We start from the raw sequence: 13015 nt of genomic DNA, 5'->3' as shown, positions 1-13015 counted from the left end.
GGATCTTAGGCATTTGCAGGCCCGTCTCCGCTGTTAGATGAGCCTTCATACTCCATCTTTGCCTCTGCAGCACCTAGTGTGAGCCTGGCACAGAGGAGTAGCCAAACCCTGTTAGCAGTGAGCCAAGCCCTCCCTGTGGCGTCCCTGGTGGCTCCGTGGTGAAGAACCTGCCTGCTAATGCGGAAGACCTGGGTTCGACCCCTGGGTGGAAAAGATCCCCTGGTGAAGGAAATGGCAACCCACTCCATGGGCAGAGGAGCCTGGTGGGCCACAGTCCATGGGGTGGCAAATGACTTAGTAACTTAACAACAAGCCCTGCATATGCACTCTCCTCCACAGCCCCTGCATCTGCCCCACTGCTCGGCGGTGCAGGGCATGGGGCTGCGAGAATAAGAGCCACCAGCCTCTGCAGAAAGGCAAGGGGGGAAGCCCTCTGGGGTAGCGAGAAGAGGAGAAGAGAGGCTCCACAGCACTGTTAAAAGCACTTCAAAAGGAAGGGGTGGGGCGGTGACCCCTGCTGGAGGGAACCCTGGGTGCTGGGAACGTGGAATCCATCTGTGCCTAAGGTACTGCCTGGGCAAGTTGCTCCTGTGGAAGAATTTTCAGTAGGCAAAGGTCCCCCTCTCCCCCACTACTCCTCATCACACACACTCCAATCATTCCTGACTTGGCCTTGAGCAGTATTGGTTCTTCCCTTCCTTGCTTCTAACCAGACAACCCCCCTTAGTCCTTGGGCTGCCTCTGCTTCTGACAGAGCATCTGGAAGAAATTCTCACCTGAAACCCCCACCTCAGATGTGCTGAGTACCTGGCAGGCTAACCACCATTCTTTCCTGCCAAGGTGAAGCTATGGTCTCTCACCGTGACAGGGCCACTCAGCCCTTCCTTCCCCTCCTCAGCCGACCGCACCAAAGAAACCAGAACCCAGGCCAAAGTATCAGAAACGTGTATTCTTTTTCTTTTAATAGTAAACCTCTTTACAACAAATATAGTGAAAGAGTTTTCAAACAAAACTCATAAGAATCTCGAGGACTTTGTCTTTTCTTATTGTGTAGAATACTAAGAAAGCATCACCATACAGCACGGAAAGAAATATTGAAAACAAATCAACAGCCACACACTTGGACTCGCCCTGCCCAGGACCCAGGAGGAGCCCCAGGAGTGTGGGTGATTGTCGGGTTTTGGGGGTGGGGCACCTCCATGGCCTGTCTCCCCCTCCCTCTGCCTCCCCGCCTTCCCTCTGGAACTTGAGTGGGGAAGACAGAGAGAATCCAGATTCTCCATATAACATTCCAGCCCCTCCTCCCCCCATACAAATCCCATTCCTTCTACCAACTGCTTAGGGGATGGAGAGAGGTGGTGAGAGGGGAGATGAGGCGTTCCCAGGCTCCATGTCGCCTCTCCTCCATGAAAGCCTAACTGCACCCCCCAACCCACCCCAGGGGATTCCAAAGAGTCAGTTAAAAATATATAGATATAGATATTTCTAGATACACTTTTACATCATTTCTGTCTCTCCAAACAAATAAATAATCAGCGAGAGAAGGTGCATTACTTCCTTCCTGTTCAAGGTGGGAAGGGCTGGATAAAGGTCAGGGGTCAGTCTCGCTGCATTGAGTGCACTGCTCGGGGGGAGGAGAAATGTCGTGTTCCATTGTGGGGGGCGTGTGTCGGGGTGGGGGGTCCTCTTGCCCACTATCCCTGAAAGCTGTGGGAAACCTGGGGAGGGGAGGGGCATTGGATGACTCCAGTGATTACTTTGGCAAATGCCCAGTTCTTTGGAGGAAGGAGTGGGTGGAGGCAAATTTGGCTTGTGAGAGGAAGAAGAAATGAAGTCTCAACTTGAGATCTGGGTTCTCAGGGACCAGCTCATTGGGCTGGCCAGGAGCCCGCTACCCCCAAGAGAAACTTTGGGATACCGACTTGCAGAAATGTCACATACTCAATCACAGATCAGCTCCTGCCCCTAGGGATAGAAAGAAACGGACACATACACATCCACACATGGTAATCAAAAGCCAGGTTTGCCATTTCAAGGCAGAGGGCAAAACTGGTGAATATTGCACCGTGAACTGCAGGGGCCCTCACCCCCATCCCGTGTTACCGGTGGCCAAGCCCAGCCTAGAAAGGTGGGTGGACTGATGGCGGGAATAGCCTGAGAAGGGAAGGCCAGTCATTCAGCGTTTATTGAGCACCTATCATTCACCTTTCACCCACTCAGCATTTACTGAGCGCTGGCTATGTGCCAGGCGCTGGGCAAGGCTCTGCGGACGCACACATGCATGCGCAAAACTACACCCTGGCTTCTTTCAAGGTCCTGACCAAGTCTCATCTATTCTCGACACTCCCTCTAGGAACCTGCAGGAGACTGGGCATGCTGTGTGCGTGCCCAGCTGGCAGGTACTGGGGGGGGGGGGCAGGTAGGCTATAAGGAAGAATGGCTGCCCAGAAGGAAAAAGCCTCGGAGAGGAAGAACTTGAGTGTCATCCTAAAAGCAGGATGGGGGTGGGGGGAAGCGGGGACTCCAGGAGAGGGACCTGTGCATAAAGGTGTGGGCACTGGGTGGACCACTGTGCATGGAGTTGCAGGAGAGGTAGGGCTATAGGGAGAAGCGAAGAGGGCCAATGCCAGATCCCCCTGAACTGAAGTATAAACATTAGAGTTGAGGGTGGGAACAGGTGATGGAGCAGAGAAAAGAGTGGGGCTCAGGAAGGAGGGTCACAGAGCAGGAAGCCAGGGCTGTATGGCTGCAAGAGCCATCTGTCCCTCTGTAAACACACACTCAGGCACACACGTGCACATACACAAACACAGGCACACGCGTGCGCCCTCAGAGCTCAATTCACACGGAGACTCACATACATGCCCAGACAGGCTTAGAGACACAAAGGCACACCCATGCAATCACACACACACACACATAAATACAAAGGTACACTCAGACACATAAATACCAGGTACCCTCATAAACATACTCAGGTACCTGTGCGGTCACACGAACCCCTCTACTTCTGCTTCCTTCCCTGCATCAAGTGTCGGAATACTACAAGCAGCTGGATTGCAGAGGCAGGCAGAGACTCACCTACCACAAAACCAACCGGGCCTTGTCTAACTCTACTTTCTCATCGGGATGAAACCCCAAGGGAGCACTGCAGCCCTTGGGCAGAGGGGCTGGGCTTCTGTGAAGGAGTGGCACAGGCCCCAGTCTGCCTGCCCACGTCACCCTAGGCCAGGCCCTGGAGGGCAGGGGGTGGTGGTGGGTTGCGGGCCGGGGGCCTGCCCCCTCCAGTTTGATCTGTGATCCAGCCTGAGGTCCCTGGACCCCACGCTTTGGCTGCCCCGACTGGGGAGGCAGCAGAGAGGGTGGACTTGGGGGGAGGGGAGGGGAGCAAGAACAACAGCAGAAGAATCTCGTCTGTACAGTACGGGCCGTTTGAGTCATTATTATTACAATATACTTTGACAAAAATAGAATCTCATTTCATATCAATACAACAACAACAAAAAAACAGTTTCCTGGACTGTTACACTGCTAACGTTTTCCAAAGGTTGCTATTTACAATTACAGTAGCCAAGAGGGAAGGTGGGATGCGGCCTGGGGGTGGTGGGGCAGGAGGTAGCGAGACAATGAGGGCGCCAAGAGCAGGGAAGCGGGGGCCAGGAGCGGAAGGAGCTGGTAGGAGGGCAGGAGAGGGGGCAAGGAGGAAAGAAGGGAGGCAGGCCTTCTTCAGGCCTCCTCTGTTCCCTCTCCCACCCTCACACACCACCCCAGGTCCATTCCTCTGGGGATGTGTACGTGCAAGGAAGAGCGAGTCCCCTCACTCACACTAGTCCCTGGATGCAAGGGTTTCGGTCCTCAGACGCCCCAGGGTGCCTGAGGCGGCTCCTGCTGAGTCACCTCCCTCTCCCGGTTCTCCCTGCACTTCGTGGCCAGCTTTGCTGGGCTGGTGTCAGCTGAGGGATGGGGAGCTATTGCACTGTATATCTTAGAGAAAACGCTGGGGAAGGGAGGGGGCGCAACTCACCCCATGTCCCAGCCCCTCAGCCCCTCCTCAGCCCTCTCCTCAGGCTCTGCCTCTCTCCTGCTGTGCTTCACAGGGGCCCCACCCCAAACCCCTCCCCGACAGCCTTCCAGCCCCAGTGCTGCTGGGCCAGCACCTCCACACCTTGGAGGCGCAGCTCACACAAGAATGGGAGAGAGTGTCTGCGCGTGCACAGAGGCCTTCGGGGCCCAGGCCCATGGGCCTGTGGCCACAAGAACAGCCCGGAAGCAGAGACCCTTTTCAGAACCTCTGCCTCACTTTCCCCCTAAAACACAAAACCATTCATTGAGCCGACTTTGGGGTCTCAGTCTATTGTAAGGGGTTTTTGTTGTTTGGTAGTTTTTTTGGTTATTTCCCTCTATCTGGGGGATGGGGTGGGAGGGCTCCGCATGCAGGGCTCGGCGCCTGTCCTTTCCCAAGGCCTATCGGGCCCCCCACCCCCTCCTGCAGCATATGTGTACAACGTGCAAAGTGTCCCCCCCTTCCCGCAAAAAAGAGCCCCTCCCAGCCAGTGAAAATGGCGGGGGGTGCAGAAAGAGGGGATGGGCACATCCCCTCTCCAAAGCGAGAATCCAAATTAAAAAAAATATAATAATAATAATAATAATATAATAATTATACACAAATGTAACCGTCAACAGGACACGGAGCACAAGAAAGGAAGTGGGGGGTCGAGCAGGAGGAGCCCAGGACAGGGAGGGGTGGGCGGTGAGATTGTCAACTCTTCATCAGGGAGGCGGAGAGGAGGGGAGTGGGGATCGTCACTTTAATGTCTGTGAAGAGAGGAGATGGAGAAGGGGGTGTGAGGGCGTGGCTCAGGCTACGGGCTCTGTGCCCCCCACGCCCCTCTCCCAGCAAGGCCAGGACTCTGGTGGCAGGGCCAGCTCTGAGGGGGAAGTCATCGAGCAGAAGGACTGATGCTGGAGGCAGGGGAGATGGGCCTCTGGTCGGGGGGGAGAAGGGTGCCGGTCCTGCCCTGTGCGGGCTGACGGAAGGGTTAGCTGGCCACAAGGCCTCGTGGGTGGGAGACGAGACAGGCTGGGGGTGGCTTATGGGGCAGTCCCTGGGTGGAGCAGACAACAGTAGACAGGAGGGGCGACGCTACAGTACCCAGGTGTCGAGTCGCATCCTCTTCACAGCTGAGCCCTCAGCCTCAGGCTCTGGGGCTGGGCGCAGCAGGCCCAGTGTGGGCCCGAAGTCCCCCCGTCCATCATCCCGGTCCCCCGTCTCGTAGGAGCCCCCGGCCGGGCTGCTGAGAGCGTCGCCAGGCTCAGGGCGGGTGGCCGGAAACACAGCTGGAGGTGGAGGCGCAGGGCTGCGCTCACGGCTGGGGGACACTGGTTCCGATTTGATGCTGATGTGGGGGTGGGTGGTGACTGTGAGGGCGGCACCCACGTGGGGCAAGGGGCTGCCCGGGCTGGAGACAGGCAATGGGCATGGAGTGCAGGGGACAGAACAGAGGACGTGAGTGACCGAAAAAGTGAGGGGAGGTCACAAGTCAGAGAAAGGACAGAGAATGAGAAGATGGGAGGCGGGGTTGGGGTGGGGACAGGTAGGTGGAGAAAGAGACCAGAAAGGCGGGGGGCGGGGGTGCCGAGAAGAGAAAGGAAGGAAGAGAAATCATGTTAGTTTTCTTTCTGACCCATGTCATCTTCTGCAGCCTGGGGGGCCCCCACCCCTGGGCTGGCTAGGGGAGAGGCTCAGGTGGGTCTCCCAGGCCCACACCACGGATGCCAGGGCTGCCACTTAGTGGCTCCATGCTGTTCACTGATAACAACCCTGAAGGGATCTCAGATCTCTGAAGGCCTCTCCTCTTCCCGTCTGTCACTCTCCCGCCACAGACACCGGCAGGGCGGCCCCCAGGACTCACATTAGGTTGCTGAGAGACACAGGGACCAGGTGGGGCTGCTGCTGAGGTGGCTGTTGTGGCTGCTGGGGTGGCTGGGGCGGCTGCGGCTGCGGCTGCTGCGGAGGCTGCGGCTGGGGTGGCTGCTGCGGCTGCTGCCAGGCAGTGACGTTGCTGAGCGACAGCCCCCCAGGTGAACTGAAGGCTGGTAAGGAGGAGAGCTCTGCACTGGTCAACTGGTAATCTGTACAGGGTAAGGGAGGAAAGTGAGGGGGAGCTTCCCACTGTGGGAAAGAGGATAGAGGCTCCCACGCCCTGGGGAGCCGCCTCCAAGAGTTCTATCAAGGTGGGGGGAGTTGTTAATGATAGCTGTGAATAATTAAATCAGCCCATCTGAACTCAGTGAAGACGGCATTCAAAGAAACGCAAATCTTAACCATGAGGTGCTGCTTTTTAACAGGATGTAAAAGAGAGGTGGTTTCCTAAAACAAGTGTTGAACTTTTTTTCTTTTCCCCAGCCATGTGTAGGTATCAGTTTTAGAATGCCAGTTTTAGAAAAGAAGGGGAAAAAGGTAGGTAGGGAACGTCTAATACATGTTTAACTGTCATCTCTTCGACTGCCAAGTTCCAAGTGCCTTTCTGGGACAGAAGGGCATCGAGGGAAAGGCTAGGTGAATGGCGCCTCTGAAACGAACGACTGGAACACAAAGGACAGGTGGCAGCAAGGGCTCCAGCTGCTGCGCCCACAAACTCAAGAGGATGCACCTCTGCTGCCCAGGAGGGCCTGTAAGGGGAACGGGCCTGCGGGACAACCGCCCGGGGTCTGGTGATTTCCCCATGAGGTGGCGCATCTTGTTTTCCAAAATGCCTGTCTCAGTGAAGAAACTGTGATGTTTGCACTGTCACAGAACAAACAGAACCGTGAAATGTTTCACAATTTACACAGCCCTGTTGTATTTCATGCCGCAGCCTGTTTGGGACTGTTTAGAAAATGTCTTCCCTGAGGAACAGGGCCGACAGCGTGGTGGTGTGGTGAGGAGGACGTACGGGCCAGCCGGCCCCCTGCCACACCACCTGAGGGGCTGTCTGCTCCAGCCCTCTGGAGCAGGGAAGACAGGATTATCTGTGCAGTGGAATAGACAGGAGCAGGATGCGAGCCACGGGGTCAAACTTCCTGGCCACCTCCACTCACCGGCCATGTGACTCTGGTGAACGAACTCTGCCTGTAAACTAGAGGCGATAAACCTGCCTGCCTCACACAGCTGCTTTGAGGACTGAGCGAGTTAATGCATATGAAGCTGAGAGAACAGTGTCTGGCACGTAGTAAATATTCACAGGATTTACCTGCTGTTATTATTCATTCACCAAAGAGGCAACTGCAGCCTCAAGTTTGAGGAACTCTCCCCAAGTCACAGTGAAAACCAATGGCAGAGCTCAGACAAGACCCGAGGCTTCTTTATTATCTCTGAATCTCACTCTATAGATGGTCCATGCTTGCCTCTGGTCTTACAACAATGTTAGCCAGGAGTGTTGAGACACTTAAATTTAAAAGGCAGACCAAGGGCAGACAGGAGCCCCGAGGACCAACTCTTTACAACACTCATTTCAGAAACAAGGACACCAACCCTGAGGACTGCGGTGCCTTGCCCACTCGACCCCCAGTCCTGCACTTTCCCACCACACTCCTGCCCTGCCTACCTACAGACCTGACTCCCCACCCACACGGCCCCTTGGTCTGCTCCTAGAAGGACCACCACCAGACCTCTGCAGCCAGTGTCAACAAGGGGCCAGGCCTGTCCCTACCCGTGATTTCCAGAGGCAGGTCACCCCCAGCTGGAGTTTGGACGGGGGCCAGGGACTATAAACAGTGAACAACTAAACAGCAATGTGTTCACTGGGGTTCTGTTTATATTCAGAGGGTCACCTGAAAACACCTGCTGTTTAAACTGAGATCTACTTAACTACTCCTGCAGCAGGAGGAACTGGAGCCCCTGGTTTTTGAGAGGATGTGAGAAAGCCCAAATGCTTCCCAGCAGGGCTCCGAGGGCAGCCCAGGGTCAGAATCTGCTTTCTCACCAGCCTGACAAATAGAGTCTAAAGTCTGGCTTTGCTGAGCGTCTGTCCCAGGTTCACGGACACAAACTAACCTCCCTCCTGCTCCACAGAGACCAGTGAAGGGCCTGAGAAGACGGCAGGAAACCACCACCACGGGATTCTCGAGTCAACAGCAGCTCCTGAGCGCCGCCCTCTACCAACCGCGCCGGCTGCCAGGGCTAAAAGGGCCTCAGAGACCCGTCCACCCACAACTCACTGGGGAGAACTCCTACTGGGCTCCATGGGTGCTGCCATCTGAAGCAGTCCTCTCTAAAGCTGCCCTAGGACACAACAACTTAGCAGTGCGCACACACACAGGAGCACGCGCAAGGGACAACGGACTGCACAGACACCCGGGTGATAAACTCTGGACCCCCAACACACATGCCAGGGTCTGCCCCTCAGCATGAGGCAGTCCCTCCAGCTCCTTCACCTGCCCTAAGGGCCTTTCCTACACATAGGGCTGGGTTCTGGAGTTTTGCACACAGGGAAGAGGTGGGGTTCTGTGGCTCTCTGTATTGGTGTCTGGGACCTACCTAGCATGATTCAACTCTGGAATGGGGGCTTGGAGAGTGGGGAGAAGTTTAGCGGTCTCTGTTCTAGTCTGATTTCACTGCAGAACAGCCCTGATGCAAGTCACTCACATCTGAGACAAGCTGGGGAGCATGAGAGGCTCACCTCAGTGAGAAAAACAGACCAGGGCCCCAGCCACACAGATGCTCTGAAGCAAGGTGACAAGGCATTTCTGCACTGGGAAGTCCTTCTTGACACAGCAGCTTGGAATGCAGGGAAGGGTGTTCAATCACAGACTGTCCCTGGGAGGGTGTGAGTGGGTGACAGGGGCCAGGACAGCCCTGGGGACCCAAGAGAGTCCAAGCACTGGGTGTCCTTTCTGAATTCTTCTACCCAGAGACCTCTCTCACGTCACCAAGTGACACGCCACCTTCAGATCCCCTCCCCCACCTTCATCGGACTTCCTCCTCCCTTCCCCCGTCATTATTCCACCAAACCAACATCAGGGTGAGAGCCCACTTCCTCCTCCTCCACCTTGCCCTGGAGTCCCTACTTGGCTTTCCCAGGAAGCTGGATACATCTTCCTAACCATGCCTCCCTCTCTCTCATTTCCTCATCCTCCTCCTCCCGGACCTGGACACGCTTCCGTCCCCACTCCCCGACCTGGTCAGCCTGAGTCACCCAGCTGCTCAGCCCACCTCAGACGGGAGCTGCCCAAGGACAGGGCTCTCCTTCTCCATCAGGTCCTATGTAAAAATAAGGGATACTCACACTCACTTAAATTTGATTTTTCAGACGAAACAATGAATAATTTTTCCGTAAATACGTCTTGGAGACAGTTTCAGGAACACCATCACCGTGTGAACGGCATCTGATGTTGCTGTTCGCTAAATCTGGCAGCCTTAACTAGGTGCTGTGTGTGCTCATTCATGTCTGGCTCTGCGACCTCATGGACTATAGAGCCCACCAGGCTCCTCTGTCCATGGGATTTCCAGGCAAGAATACTCGAACCTCCTGGGGGCTCCCCCAAATCAACGGCCTTCCTCAGACTGGGGCAGCCCCAGAGAATACACTGTGTTTGCTCGGTGGTCCCACCTGCCCCGAGGGCAACTGCACCTGGCTACATGTAACATGGACACTCACCTGTATTGTAGGCAGTGGGCATGGAAGAGAAGGGGAGGCCCTGGCTGAGTAAACTCGGCGTTGCCACGGAAACCACTGGGGTGGTGAGCGAGTGGGTAGACTGGGAGACCCCAAGGCGCTGGGCATTGTTCTGCAGGAGAAAACAGTCTGTCAGAGGTGGCAGATGGGTGGGCTGCTTTACCCGGGCCCCTCACTCCAAAGCCCAGCAGGGCAACTCAAGGCCCAGGTGGGATGCCTCAACATGGAGGCCCCAGAGATACACACACACACGGGTGCATACAGAGACGCTGAAATCCACGGAGAGAAACGTGCACACACAGATGTACTCCCACCTACACATGTGCAAAGGGGAAGGTGCACATGCTGGCCCCGTGGCCCCAACACCAGCCAGGGCCCCACCTCCACTCTCCTCCTGGCTGGCCCCTCCACCCGCCACACTGCAGCACACAGCCCGCTGGCATGTGTGAAGGGAACGCGGGGCCTGGCGTGGCGTGTGCCTGCGTGTATGCACACACGTGTGTGGGGCTGTCAGCTCCATCTGCTGCTGAGTCACTTGTTTATTCCAACTCCACACTGGGGCCGAAACTGCCGTCGTGTTGGCCGCCAAAGCCTGCCTGCCTTTTCCAGCCTCTCTGGCCTCCCGTCAGGGAGTTGGGGCGGGGAGAGCCCCCATCCCACTCAGGCTGAGGGTGAGTATGTAAGTGTGTGTGCGTGTAAGAGAGAAAGAGTGGCTGTGTGTGCCTCTGAGTGCCTGTAAGATGGGCTGTATGCAGGAAGGAGCACACAGAAGATGGGGAGGCAGGGAAGCCCACAGCCAAGGACAACTTTGGCCTTGCCTGGCCTCAGCTTCCCCTAGAAAGCCGATTTTCCTGTCTGGCTGGTACTCCGCTGGAGGGCCCTGTCCTGGGTGGGCCTGAGTGGAGTCAGAGGGCAGGGGCCTAATGCAGGCATGCTGGGACACAACGAGATCGGACCTCTGAGGCCTGGGGCAGGCCCGCTCCCCTCTCGCGCACATGTGCAGGTACACACAGAGAGGTCAGTTTGCACGAACGCAACGTCACAAGAAGACGTCCACAGACACTCAGGTACACACACGTGCATGGGTAACCCCTTGCCCCCACCCCATTCACTTCTGTATCCCACCTGGCACCAAGCACAGCTGCTGGCGGCTAACCGAACAGCACACACACACACATGGGTGAAAGGACAAGGCGCACACGGCACTCCATGCTGGGGCCACAGAGCAGTAGGCTGGCCGGGGTTCAAAGCCCCAGCAAACCCCTCACAGCCTCACTTACCAGATCTAAATGGTCCTCAGTCTGGCGGCAGAAATAAAACCAAGGGGAGGGCTCAGTCTCTGGCCTCTGCCCTTCCCTCACACCCCGGCCCCCAGGGCCATCCCATCTACCTCTCTGCATCAGAGCAGGGCACTGTCCTGACTGATCTCTGAAGGCGCTATATCCCAGAGCCCACCAGTGAGGAAATCCTCACAGGCTAACCCACGTCCCTCTGCTGTGACAGCAAGTCCTCCTCTCCCCCTCCTGTTATCATCAGGGAACCTTCTCTCCCACCTTGTGTCCCGTTTCACCTCCCCCGAGGCTGGTAATTCTGTGTTCCAACCTCTCGTAAGGCCCTTTGGGAAGAAGAGCTCTTAAAAAGCCACGATTCCATTCTCTCGGGAAGCCCTAGCTGCTGGTTAACTTTCATCTCTTCTGCTGGAGGTCAGCTTTGTCCTCCTTCCCCACTCCCATTCCTCAGCCCCTGCCCTTGGTCCAAACACCCCACTCACCAAGTGATGCATTAACCCCTTTCCTCCCTGGGAAGTGATGACCCTCAGGTCAGGCTTGCGGCTGGGGGCTCCAAGCTGGGCGCTGTGGGCGGGTGGGGGTGGAGACTTGGCAGGGATGACCTTGTTTAGGCTGTTGCCATTGGCCACGGGGAGGAGGCCAGGGGAAGCCCGAGCACTGACATAGCCATTCCCTGGAGAGGTGAAGAGAAAGGGGTAAAAGGAAACACATGGACTTACCACTTATCCTTATCAACTGTGCCAGAAGGCCTGTTACCCAGAACTTCTCAGAATCATGCTCATGTTTTGAGTAGGGGCTGAGTTCTCTAATTTTCCCCTAAAACCACCTTGTCTTGGCAATAGGGGGAGAACACCCCTTACTCCTCAATCATCAGGTTCATCCCCATGCCTCCAAGCTACATGTGATAGGAGCTGGTCACTGATGACAGAAGTCCAGCACTTGCCCCCAACCAGGCCCATAAAGACACAGGTGGTACAAAGGTAGCAGCCTGAAAGCTAAGACTCAGTGAGGATCCTGGTCACAAGATCAAATCAATACTCAAAAGACTGCTCCTCTTGCCTTGAGCTGGGAATGTCGGGAATGACGCCCCATGAACTTGTCGTGGCGGTGTTATTAGAGCTAGCGGGCTGGTGACACAGCTGCCCCCGTAATTAGACTGGTAATAACAAGCAGAATAACCATCTTTTACACTTGTTCCACACTCCATAACCAACACAGGGCCTTCACATACATCTCAGCGTATTTAATCCTCACACTAACCCTGCAAGAACGGACAGGACATGTATCATTAGCCATATTTACAGAAGCAGAAACAAAGCCCACTTGGCAGAGGTGGGATGTGTCCAGAGCCACACAACCACTTTCTACTGCCGTGCTTGAGGGTCTACAAGGGTCACTGTTCCTTAAGGGCTGCAGACGTTTCTCGGGGCCTTTCTTGGCGGGGGAGGGGTATTCACCCATCCCTGCCCCATACACAGCTACTGCCGAGGGGGTAGTAGTGCATGGTGCCTGGGGAGTGCTAAACCCCCGAGACGTGGGAGTGACCACAGTCAGAAGTGTCGCCTTGCTGTCTCCTGAGAGCACACTGCTTCCCTTGAAGTGTGCGGCTGCCTCCATCCCAATTCCGGGATCACTCCGGGAATGGCAGGAATGTCAGGGTGACGTCAACGGTGACATTCGAAGTCCCAGTCACCAGCGCACAACGGCACCAGGCAGGAGGGGCTGTCAGCTGCTGGGGGTGGGGGGGGGCATGGAGGGAGCAGCCTTTCTTCTGTGGTTCACAGATGTGTGCTCCCAAGTGCACACCTACTGTCTGGATATTCCCGTAAGGGTGAGAATGTCTGTGCGTGAAGAGTGTATGTGAGTCCACGCCTCTATCATCGGCAGTGTCAGATATGTGTATCCTCCAGACCCCAGCCAGACACCCCTAACTCAACCGGAAGACCCTGGAACCTCTCCTCCCACTGGAAGTGTTGGTGAGTTCTCGGTTTGCCCAGAATTCCCTAAGCCTACATCTTTGTTGATCGTCCGCACCAATCACTGCTACAGACAAAAAAATCCAGGGCCTTA

At 55.9% G+C, this 13015-nt stretch overlaps 1 protein-coding gene across 2 annotated transcripts in view; it reads right to left on the bottom strand.

Moving 5' to 3' along the window:
- Nucleotides 1-934: 934 nt before the first annotated feature.
- MEF2D (myocyte enhancer factor 2D) overlaps nucleotides 935-13015 on the bottom strand; it is a 32827-nt gene continuing 20746 nt past the window's right edge. For both annotated transcript variants that reach the window (XM_052636842.1, XM_052636843.1), the window contains exons 7-12: nucleotides 11428-11618; nucleotides 10937-10957; nucleotides 9639-9768; nucleotides 5913-6132; nucleotides 5153-5459; nucleotides 935-4815 (exon numbers count right to left, since the gene is read on the bottom strand). In XM_052636842.1, the coding sequence (XP_052492802.1) occupies nucleotides 4804-4815; nucleotides 5153-5459; nucleotides 5913-6132; nucleotides 9639-9768; nucleotides 10937-10957; nucleotides 11428-11618 (881 nt within the window). In that variant the 3' untranslated portion in view covers nucleotides 935-4803. The remainder of the gene's footprint in view (nucleotides 4816-5152; nucleotides 5460-5912; nucleotides 6133-9638; nucleotides 9769-10936; nucleotides 10958-11427; nucleotides 11619-13015) is intronic.

This window comes from Budorcas taxicolor, chromosome 3 (genome assembly GCF_023091745.1).
Source record: "Budorcas taxicolor isolate Tak-1 chromosome 3, Takin1.1, whole genome shotgun sequence".
NCBI classification, from domain to species: domain Eukaryota; kingdom Metazoa; phylum Chordata; class Mammalia; order Artiodactyla; family Bovidae; genus Budorcas; species Budorcas taxicolor.
Note: the sequence above shows the minus strand (reverse complement) of the source record. Positions and strands in the feature narration are given on the sequence as shown.